General features: G+C 40.7%; 1 protein-coding gene and 1 long non-coding RNA gene across 2 annotated transcripts in view; one reads left to right on the top strand and one right to left on the bottom strand.

The window, feature by feature from the left end:
* LOC103462244 (uncharacterized) overlaps window positions 1-839 on the bottom strand; it is a 5,312-nt gene extending 4,473 nt beyond the window's left edge. The window contains exon 1 of the long non-coding RNA XR_533306.2: window positions 805-839. This is a non-coding gene — a long non-coding RNA (uncharacterized LOC103462244). The remainder of the gene's footprint in view (window positions 1-804) is intronic.
* A 2,447-nt stretch (window positions 840-3,286) lies between these two features.
* The window catches only part of LOC103462246 (neural-cadherin), a 357,031-nt gene continuing 348,421 nt past the window's right edge, over window positions 3,287-11,896 (top strand). The window contains exons 1-2 of the mRNA XM_008404906.2: window positions 3,287-3,520; window positions 7,142-8,421. Coding sequence (XP_008403128.1) covers window positions 3,369-3,520; window positions 7,142-8,421 — 1,432 coding nt within the window. The 5' untranslated portion in view covers window positions 3,287-3,368. The remainder of the gene's footprint in view (window positions 3,521-7,141; window positions 8,422-11,896) is intronic.

Genomic DNA, 11,896 nt, shown 5'->3' with positions numbered 1-11,896 from the left:
CAGAGCTGGACCACCAGACATATTTTGTCTTTACAGAATTACACTATTAAAAATATAAACAAGGGCACAATGCAACCTTTTAGTGTACTGTACTCTATAAAAAGAGCTGCTGCAGTGGAGATGAAGATGGTCCATTCAGGAAAGCAGAGCTGCATCAATCTTTAATGTGGAACAGCAGAAAAAACAAAAAGAAAGAAAAAAAATAAAAAATTGAATTGTTAATGCATGTCACCATGAGAAAAGCCTACTGAGTTTTCACAACACAACAAAAGATTTCTGATGTGTGCAAATAAATGTTTATGTTTGGTAATTAAAAAAAATCTTTTAAACAAAACTTAAAAAAAAAAAAAATTTAACTTCACACTCTGTGAACCAGACCCTAAACTTAAAGTCTGGGTTCAATTTTTTTCCCCTTTATTAATGTCACTTTTATTACATTTATTATATCCATCATGGCAATTCAGGGTGAGTTATTTTTAATTCTAAATGAATTAAATTTGTTGGACTTTTATTTCAGTGTTATTCTTCAAGATACATTTACCTACCGCCAGAATAAATGAAATGTACATTATGCAGCAAAGGAAGTTAGAAGATCGGACATATATCCATTATGGAGATGATCGGTTTTGGACGGGCGATGTGCCCTTATTGCATAATAAATACTAAAGAATGACTGATATCATTAACGACAGGGAGACGTTTTTAGTTATCTAGCTTTGCTAGCAGGTAGCACAACAACAACAACAGCCTAATGTCTGCATGATAAAAATATTGAATCGATAGATAAGAACAGTTTCTCCTCACCTGGCTGTCTCCTCCCGCTCAGTAGTTCTTCAGAGAAAGGCAGACGCAGAGGCCTGTCAGTGTCCGCGACTCCGAGTTGAAGCAAAAATGAAACTTCAATGTTTTTGTCATCTGACAAGTAGCACTTTATTCACCAAAAACGTTTTTTTTTTAATTCACCAAAAACTGTTCTGTAATCTGGAACATTCGCTACGTTGAGCTCCACAGTTAGCCGCCTTATCTCGCTGCGCGAGAGGCAACTGCGTCATGCGTCACGGGCAAAAGGTCAAAGGTAACAAGGTGACCAGCTTATTATGTTATACAAAAAAGAAACAAAAAAGCAAATAATTTTAGCGCATGTTTTTATGTGTCAGAAGAGGGCTTAGGAAATAATAATACCAAAAAAAAAAAGACCAAAAGGGCACTTGGGGGCAAGGAGCTAAAGGGGCAGGTGCTCAAGCATCCCCAGTTACCCTCTCTGCATGTGCCTGCATCACAAAATTAATCTTCAGATAGGAGGAATGTCAAAGTAAGATCACGTTTCACAAAAGTCTATTGTATGTAATCATGCATATTTTTTTATATCATCAATTCAACCAAAACTAAGTTTTTCAGTGCTCCTAACACACATGTAATATATATTTTAATGGATAAGATAGATTGTTTTAATATTCTTTCTCCAAACATACTTTTTTATGGTGAACAGAAGGTGAAAAGGATTAGCTACAAAATGAATAAGAGTCAATAGGCAGTGCTCAACAGTTGATTTGCATTTGCATGGTACTCAGCAACTTCATTTAAATACGAAAACCTCTGCTAGGCACAAGGGGAGGGGGGTGATAGGGGAACACGGACACACAGCGTTTTTGACCATTTTTGGCAGTGTTCGACTCTGACAAAAACCTCTTGCCGAAAGCCCTCAATCTCCATGCGCACAGCAGAACAAGGCGTCAATAGCTGTCAAAAATCCCATTTTTCGTCCTGTGTGAAGTTGACATAGTTACTTGGTTGTGCTATAGAACGGCACTTTATTCCTGGAAAATGCATAATACTTCCCCTTTAAAGACGGATAGGTTCCATTTGTTGGTATGAGGAGGCAGCATCTGACTGAACAATTTTTACTTCCTATTTGAAGACAACATTGCAACGACCAAGAAGACCTATGCTTCTGTTTTTCCAAGTCTAAATTTTGGTGAATTCTTTTTTAACTTTACCTACCTATTTTAGACAACAGTGGGTTAATTTATTTAGTTTTCAAGTAAAAGTTGCTTTTTGCAATGAATTCCCACTTCTCACACTGAAAAACTGCAGCCTTTTAGAAAATTATAATCTTGAACTCACAAGATTGCTTCACTTTACAGGTGCAAAAATGAATGAATGCAGAGACATAAAATTACTTAGTGCTGTCCTTTGAAAAAAGTGACAAACGAGCAAGAAACATAGGCAGGCTAAGTTGCTTTTGGAGATCTAATAAAAAAAAACCAGATTCACTATTTTGAATTATGAATTCTGAGATACTAATTTAACATTGTCTTACCATTTTCCAGGATTTTTCGTAGAATTTAACAGAATCTTACGGGGGATTCACGGAACAACTGTCAGCTCTCAGCTCTCACGGGAGTTAGATGCAATCTGAGCTAAATCTCAGCGCTGCAGTTAAAGGGGCGGGACAATCAACCTGATTGGCTGATATGAAATCAGACGGTGCCAGTTATTGGTTGTTTAAAATGTCACTAAAAGCAATCATTAAAGGGATATTTCACAGGTTTAAAAGATTTTTAGCACTTTTTTATCAATATTTAAGAACATATTTACAAACATTCTTTTTTTTTTAACTTAAATACTTTTTAATCTCGTTGTGGAATGAGATATTAAATCAACATCTATTCATTTTACTTGTGTTTTTAACACTGGGTTACAAGATTGAGCAAGCACAACTTTCCTCAGACATTTGTCCCTCGTGGGCCCCCTTAAGTCATTGATAACTGCGGTAGTGACAAAGACTTGTGGCTGTGGCTGAGGATGAGACAAGTGTCACCGAGACGTGGAGCTCTGAGAGGAGTGTGACTCAAGCTGTCTGGTGGAATATGTTAATAGGACCGCGGCCTGGAGTGTGACTGGATGTGTGGCTGTGACAGTGCCAATTAGCACAAAGGCTGGAGATGTCTGTATGTTCTGTACAAGAACTCCAACAGTACCCGGCATTTCTCCTGTAACAACAACAGTCACTATTTTGGGTTTTCACCATGATGTCTTGTTTTTAGACAAACAGATTTTTTATGTTCTGACAAATCCTCTCTGCAGGAAAAAGCGATATTTCACTTACACTCTCTGGCCTCACACCAGCACAGCAAATGCTTGGGAAAACTCCACTTTAATTGAAAGTCTGATACTGTGTCATCTTCCAAATATGTATTTGGAAGATGACTTTATTGTTTGAATGTTCAACTTTCTGTTGACTTCCTCACTTGAAAATGTGACTTTTTTTTTTTCTTTTAGAGACGTGACGGGCTAAAGAGCTGTCTGTGGTACTGACGGGCCCAACGCTTTCATATGAATAACCAAGCAGTTGCAGCAGATGCTTCATGCATATGAACTTTCATTTCAAATCCAACAAAGAAGAATGTGAAGACACAAAGGGATCAGAGGAGGACATGATTCAGTGTTACGCTCACTGGGCCACAGTGGGGAGGATTCCTCGACAGCTGACCAAATCAGTCTTTATCTGCTTCATGCAGTAAGAATATCACATTTGAGTAATGATTTTTTTTTTTCTTTTTTTGTCTGTTAGGAAATGAAAATTTAACACAAAGGAAATAATTTTCAAAAAGCATTTCATTTCTAAAAGTGCTGCGCTAAAGGGTTTGTAGAGAATCTATTAAACAGATTAAAATCTTTTAGAGTTGTGAGTGCATGAAGCCAAATAGAAACACAGACATTTTATTAATGACAAAATAGCAAATTCTAATTAAAATAAGCTCATGCACACAGTTTAATTGTTATCCATCAAGCGAACAATGCAGAGGGTGGAAAAGGCTTTTATGGGGTTCTGGATAATTACTAATTAGTGTGAATATGACTTTATTGTGGTCAGCATGGCCGTTCATTTCTTCAGGATGTAATGTGCTTTCATAGAAGAAGAACACATTTGATTCTAGAACTCAGAGGTGAATCAAGGGGATGCACAGGTTTGAACATTTGGTTTAATTCCAACATCTCATATTGACATCGCTGTTATTGCTGATGGGTGACGTCATTAATATTTCCTTACCATTTTGGCATCGTGAGAAAAAGACCACGCAGCTGACAACGCTACGCCGCTTAAGTAAAACATCCCACAATCCCACGCTGCATCAGTCACATGACCAAACAAATACATGACCAGCCCCTCCCCCTCCTGAATCACATACACGCAAAAAGCAAGAAGACGGAGAGTTTGGCCGTTTTTACTTTCAATATTAGTGCCGTGAACCCACACAATGCAGTCAAAGTGTGCACTTTGACTGCACCCTAATACTACGGTTTTGCTTTATTATTATTATTATTACTAATTATTATTATTATTATTATTATTATTATTATTATTATTATTATTATTATTATTATTTATTTATTTATTTAACATCAAACAACAAATTATAAGATTGCCTGATAAATAGAATAGAAATGACCTCTTTGGTCCCACAGTTCAATTCAGTTAATTTCTAAAGCGCCAATTCAAAACCAATGTTGGCACTTTACAAAAAAGAACAAAATCACTTCAGTTCAATCATACTTAATTTCCAACTGATCCTTGTTATCAGACAGTGCAGTGTGCTGAATTATTATTCAAAATAGATTTAAAAGTTTCTGAGGAAACCCAGCAGATATGGAGAAAGTATCTTTTCTGTCTAAAAGTGATCTCATGTGCCGTTTCCTGATTGATTAGATTTCATGTTTGGTCAGCAGTGTCAATATTCTAATTCTGTTTTCAGCCAATTCTCTGTCTCTATTAATAATGCCTTCCAGCAAAAATTGCAATGTGGCATTTTCGCTGATTCTTCTTGTAAAGAAAGGTCAAGAAGACGAAAAAAAAAAAGTCTTAAAATTTTTTGTTTCCAGTGGTCTTAATCACTCACAACCAAATTAATTTATTGGTTCAGTTTTATCAGCATGTACTTATTTGTTGGCCTCTGGGACATTTAATCTGATCACTTAGCTTAGCAAATGTAAAACCAGCCTCCTAAACTCTGCAATGATTTAAAGATAAATTTATTTCCCTTTTAATGTAAACAGTATAGCTTGTATCTTAAAGGATATTTGACATTTAAACAGTACCAAGCAACAAACTAAATCTAAAATTAAAGAGCTCCAGAAAACTGCAGAGAAACAAAGTTGTCCTTGTGCAACTGTAAGTTTTATTATTACACCACCATGACGTTTATAAAATGTCAACACTAGAAAGATCCAATCCCAACAAACAGAAAAAAAAGCTCTCCAGGACAATGTCCAAAACCAAGAAATTTAACAAGGAGAATGATTACTTCTTTACGCAGGTTAGTTTGGAAAGCTTTCATTTGTGCAAAAGTAATGAATATGGGAAAATATTTCAGAATAGACAGATTTCGTGGCTCTAATATAATAGCTTTGCCATAAAGAAAGATCAAGGTTTTCTATTGAATAATTGTGGTGAATTGATTATTGCAATAACTGTCAACTAATTCAACAATTCATTATTCATTAAGTAGAGCACATAGATTTAAAAAAGACCATTTGCTGAAAGAACAGCAGCACATTCACAGCAGTAACAAAAGTAAAACTATAAAAATGCATCTGTTTTGTATTTAAAAAAAACAACAACAAACTTTCATTTTCTGTAAGTTTGTGCTGCGCAAAACTTCAGGTGAAGTTTTATCTTCACTTGATTCAAATTCTGTAAAACAAAATAAATAAAACAAAACAACAACAAAAAACATCATATTAAGCACATTTTGGGATCCAATTAATAATTGGTTATCAGACACAGATCAGTCCTACACTGTGTTGATGTTCAGTCCAACAGAAAGGCCTGAGCTTTTCACATGTTGATGTTGGATGGATTATTAGCTGCATTTGCGTCCTTTGATATAAATGATTAAGGTTTAGAAGGCTATCATAGCATTTTAGGCAATAAAATGTTTCTTTTCTGTTTTTACAAAAAGAATTGAATTATTTGGTCATTTGCATTTATTTATTGTATTTCTAATATCGTGTAAACTAAGTTTAAGTGGTGAAATGAAACACCTTCAGAATGGGCCAATGTTTGATTAAACATTTAATCGTCAGAATAATCGATTTATAAAATAATCGTTAGCTGAAGCCATTATGTTATTTTTTTGTGCTATTAGAAACCATTTCAGCACGTTTTGCATGACTGTTGTCTTAACTTTGTGATTTGTAATGTCACTGTGAGCCAGAGGGGGAACCCCTTCCTGCAAAACAACAACAAAAAAAAGTTCCAGGAGTGCTGATCTTAAACTTCGAAAACTGCACAGGTTGCAATAAGCAGTAAGCACAAAAGCACATAGAATAACTGCGCCTGTGAGGAGCTGACCGCTCTGCACGCCTTGTATCCACAAATAGTCTCAGATTTATTAGTTAGACGCGCACACCGAGTTGGCTCCGGTATTGAACTCGGTGACAAAGAAGCAATATGAGAAGGAAATACATACAAGAAAATAATAGATCTGGAATATTAAATTCAAAACTTGTTCACACACCCCGTGAAGCCCAAACTCTGCCAAACATCAGCGGCTTAGAAACGGGTTCAACCCGGATTCACCGAACCCTCTTTTTCCCGAATCCGTGAGCCCGTTTATTCCCTTCGCCCTCAGAAGGCGTTTCGAGATGATTGATTTTTACATTATTTTAATCCAGAGGGCTGACGGGTTATTGGAAAGAGAAGTGATGGATCTAGATGCGCAAGACTGGGTATTGATCACCGGGAGAGGGGAGGTCGGCTCGTTTTCTCCAGGATCCTTCTGAGACGCCAATAAACGCGCGTCAGCGGTGCACGCGCACGCGTCTCTGCACGTGAAAGCGATATTTTTTTTTTCTTGAAAGTTTCCCCCTGCGTATCTCGCTCTAACTGATTAACCGACCGTGCGTTACGCAAACGGTTCCGTGCCAGATCCTCACGATATGAGAACGAATAAATGGAATGAATGCTGCGACTTATAAAAATGTTATCTATTTAGAAGCTGTACGTGGAGCTGCGTATTCGCACATTAAGCCTTCTGCCTGCATGAGATAGATGGGTCGCAAAGGAAGTGAACGGAGGTAAGCGGCGCGCACTCGTGTTGTAAGAAGCGTTTTTTTTTTTTTCCTGGAACGCGCACAGGCAGACAGCGCTGCTGGTGAGGCAGCAGACTGAGGAGAGCAGGAGAGAAGGACGCACAACTCAAACGCGCATCTCTCACTTCCAACTGGAGCATGCTGCCAGGGGATACCAGCGCTCCAGTCTAGTCAAAGTTTTTGGATCACAGCAGGACGGAAGGAACCTCCACATCCCCCCAAGGGATCTGGGAAGCAAGCATGGACGTCGGAGAGGCACCGGCGCTTTGAGCGGAGCGAAGCCAAAGAGACATCCAGACATGATTTGGGTCACGTTTTTACCTTTCTTCATGCCTTGCGTGGCCGCGAACAGGACGTCGGATCCTGTGCCGTTCTTTCACGGGCATGTGTTCGAGAACTCGTCTCCCGGCTCGCGGGTCAACGGGCTCAGCGTCCCGCTGAAGCGACTCAACTCGCGCCGGCTGTGCGGCACCGCGCAGCCCGGCTCGGCGGCAGCGCACTATAAACTTTTGGGAGACGGGAGCGAGGACTTCCGCGTCTTTGCGCACCACAAACGAGGTCATGTTCTGCTGAAGACGACCCAGACTCTGGACCGAGAGGAACGGGCTGAGTACGCCCTGAGTCTGGGTCTGTGCTGCGGACAGTGCGCGGAAGGGGAGGACGCGTCCGAACTAGTGGCGTCCATCAAGGTGGACGTCCTGGACACCAACGACCACCAGCCCGTTTTCCCCAGCGCCAACATGAAGCTGGAGCTGGACGATGCCACTGCGCTGCGCGCGGCGATCTGCTCACTGAGCGCGCGGGACGGAGACAGCGGCAAGAACGCGGAGCTCATTTACTTCGCCGAGCCCAAAAACGGAAGTTTCTACGCGGTGCCCAAAACGGGGGATATCCTCCTGGTCGACTCCATCCTGGGTCTGGAGGAGCCCATCAAGTTTCAAGTGTTTGCGCGGGACCGCGGCTGGCCACCCCGCACGAGTCATGGTGTCTCCGTGGAAATAAACCCACGGCAATGGCCCGCCGCGCGCTCCGCGACCCCAGGACCGCGGCAGCAAGTTGAAGCGCAAGCGCGGAAATCCCGATCGGTCACGGAGGAGGAAATGCCGGTTCTCATCAGCGTGTCCGAGGACGCGGGGATCGGTTCTGTCGTGGTGAACCTGAACCCGGTGAGGTTCCAGTCGGCCGCCTTCGAGCTGGTGGAGCCGGAGCTGGAGAGCTCCCCGGTCAGCGTGAGCCGGGACGGCGGGGATGTAGTGATCATGCGGAGGCTGGACCGGGAAACCGAACCTCTGGTGGAGATCACCGTCAGGGTGCAGGACAAGAGAGGTGAGCAGAGGCGCTCACACACGTGTGCGAGAGAGAGAGAGAGAGACAGAGAGAGAGAGAGAGAGAGAGAGAGAGAGAGAGAGTGTGTGTGAGAGTGAGAGGCAGCAGAGCGTGGCGGTTTGCAGTGCGCTTTTCTGGAGTGGAAAATCGTGCAATACAAAGGATTTACAAATCCTTTTAAAATAAACTCTATAACTAGAGTTTTATACATTTAAAGTGTTTGGTTTTTACTTGCTTTTTTATTTTTTCCCGAAAACGCGCAAATATGCGCAGCGAGAGCTGTGTTGTGATACATTGCATGTAAAAAAAAATCTAAATTGTTAATATGTTATGAGCAATGTATTAATAAATGTATAGCTGATTATTTGCGTGATTAGTGGCTTGAATTAAAACCATTCTCGAACAAACAAAGGAAAATACACTGAATTTTAAACATTATTGTTATTGAAAATTCTTGTCATCTCAGCTTACACAGACATTTTGGTGGGTTTCGTTGTCTTGAACCACGGCTGGCCCAAGTTATAAGCGAGCTCTGTGAATTCCCATGCGATATGTTCAATCCACAGAGCTATTTTTAGAATGTCTGCTACCTGTATACGTAGCTGAAGTTCCCATCAGCACTGCATCAAATCAATGTTGAGTATTTCTTCTTGTTGATATAACTGTTGTGATGGTGGAAAAGTAGTGAATTCCACTCCAGCTTAGTTTAAATAGGTGACAAGAGAAAACCTGGGTTTTATTTTGATAGTCCACTTCCGGTTATCGGCAAGGAAATTTGCATATTATCTAAATATTTTCCTTTGTGCTAAATGTGTAGCTTCAAAGCAATATTTGGTTTGTTAATAAAATATTCAGTTTCAAATAAATAGCTTCAGATTTAACGTGCTAATTAAATGTATGTATTTAGCTTGCAAACCAAATATTTAGCTTCAAAATGTTCTTGCTGAATAAACATTTCGTTTGAAACTCACATTTATAAATGTATGAAAAACATACAAGTTAAAGTGAAAATTTGACTTTGAAAAATGAATCCCCATTTTTTCTCTTTTATGACAGGCAATATTTACCCCAAATTACTGCTCTTAAATTTTGACCCTGTAACTTTACAAATGGACCACATGAGAGCAAACATTTTCCCCCTGTTTTAATATCAATGTCTGTATATGTGAAGCATGTGGAAGTCAATATTTTAGTCAGTGATGCTGTGGTGAATGGTGGGCTGAATTGGGAGAACCCAAATCAAATTCTGCTTAGGATCCCATATAACCTGCAGGTCAGTGCTTGTTGTGTTTGTAAATGTGACTAATGAGGAAACTGGTTAGTGGACAGTCAACAACCTGAGGTCTGAATCATGGAGATTTAAAAAGAAGTGTGTAAGGTTTACTGCTAAGAGCCACACATTCCAGCTTGTTGTGGGTTAAGCGGTGTCAGAGTGTCCCAAAGCGGTCGCAGTAGAGGTTAAAGTGAGCGACATTCATCAACGCCGGCGATGATGATTCATGCGCCTGGATAAATTAGGGCAGAGGGAATGTGCCTGCTGCTGCTGTTGCTGACAGCGGCAACAGATGCTGGGATGTCAGGGGAGACGCACGGCGTGCAACGGCCACCACAGCAGCAGCTTCATTATCACCTGCACATTCGCAGCGAGAGCAAACATACGGTGCGACCTACCAGTCGCTTCGGGAATCGCTTCAGTACAGAACCTTAAAGTTTTAACGTAGCATCGTCGGAGTCGTGAAAACGTATCGTGACCGTTTCTCTGTTTGCTGCAGTTATCTGAGGCTTCCCTTGTTCCAGTTATCAGCCGTCGCCTGGTATCACACAATCAATGCAAACTATTGGGTTTGGTAATGTGGGTTATCCCGGAGCAGGAGAGCTGATCCTGCTTCTGGGACAGGACCGGCCCAACAGGATGGATTGTCTGAATCACTTGAATGAACTTCGCCGTATAGATCCAGTATGGCCCGTTGAGACCCAGACCAGAATTAGGGCTGGTTTGTTGCTTTTAATTATAAGGAGGCACTCAGTTGAGAGTTTTGACATCTGTTTTTACAAGTACGTGTTGTTATGGGCCAGGACCCAGACTTTTTGTAATTATAACAAGTGTTCCAAAATCTGTCAAATGATAAAATATGTTGTAGCTGATGTGCGTGTGTGTTTTTTCTTTAAATAAACTCTGCATTTTATCAAAAGTCACTCTTTTTCTATCAATAACAATAATAATTACTCTAAAAGACTAACAAGATGTTTTATGTGTCCCTAATAATTTACTGAAATCCAATCCAATTTAAGTTTTATAGGGTTTACACCTAACTCTATGGAGCCCATAAGATATCAGGCTTTTCCTACCCTTATATGTCGAAATGGGGTCCAACCGAATCCACACATGTAAAACCTGTATCATTTTCCATAGACCTCTACGTTTGCCTCAGTCCTCGCACGCACAAGTTTTAATACTCTCGACCTGTATATTGAGTCAAAATAGACATTTGTTGGTAGCAAAACCATACTGAGTAGTTTACTGAAATGTTAGGCTAGGCTAAAGCTACTGTCTTTCCCCTCTGTTTTTATAAAACTCGTTCTTAACCCCCCTGCAGTCTGCAGAGACAAGGTCATTTAAATGCCACGAGATTTTTACTCTGTGTGAGGTCCAGCGGGGTCATAACGATCCTGTGTGTGGTTTTCCAAGGTATTTTTTTGTGTGTCGTTTCGGAAACTGACGGTCTGACGGGACAATTTCCCACTTCCTCACTGTCTGACCATGTCCGTGGCAGCCAGCTCCTTTCAGTGTGGGCCCGTGTTCCTGAAGTAAAGAAAAGTGGACTGTTCCTCCAAGGTTAAAAGTTTCCCTTTGACCTTTCAAAGGGCTTCCCTTTGACCTTTCAAAGGGCTGTACTGCTGTGCTATAACTTAATCGGCTCTCCCCTTCATCATCCGACGCATTGAAATCAGCTCTTATTAACAGAGCCGTATCACTCTGCCTTCACAAGGAGGTGTTCTCCTCCCCTTATGGACACCAGGCCAGAGTCAAACTATTTGCACACAGCTCAGTGCAGTGTGTTGTGTGATTGGTCATAAGTTTGTGTAATGCAGAAATGCGTTCAGACAGCAGTTTTTGTATTTCACTTCTACTGACACACTTCCACTCCATGGGTTTGGTATTTGCAGGTAACATAAAAACTTTTGAGGAACGTTTATCAGAAGCGGTGAGAAATTACGTATGTTTGTACGATTCTTCATAAAATACCTACAGTGATCAAAAGACTAAAGACTCCTGAATGGAAGCTACAAAGTCGTTGTTTATGGAGGCGACTGTCTGCAGAAAGGTGTGGAGCTTTCTCTGTGACAGTTTTATCAGTGTATGGGGATGCCCTCCCATACACTGAAATGGGAGGAATGTCCCCAGGTGGTCTACACCATGCCGTATGAAAGGTGTGTGAATAAGAACTTCCTGTGACTGTGTGACCACGTATCA

This window comes from Poecilia reticulata, linkage group LG3 (genome assembly GCF_000633615.1).
Source record: "Poecilia reticulata strain Guanapo linkage group LG3, Guppy_female_1.0+MT, whole genome shotgun sequence".
Classification (NCBI taxonomy): domain Eukaryota; kingdom Metazoa; phylum Chordata; class Actinopteri; order Cyprinodontiformes; family Poeciliidae; genus Poecilia; species Poecilia reticulata.
This window is presented reverse-complemented; position numbering and strand designations above follow the sequence as displayed.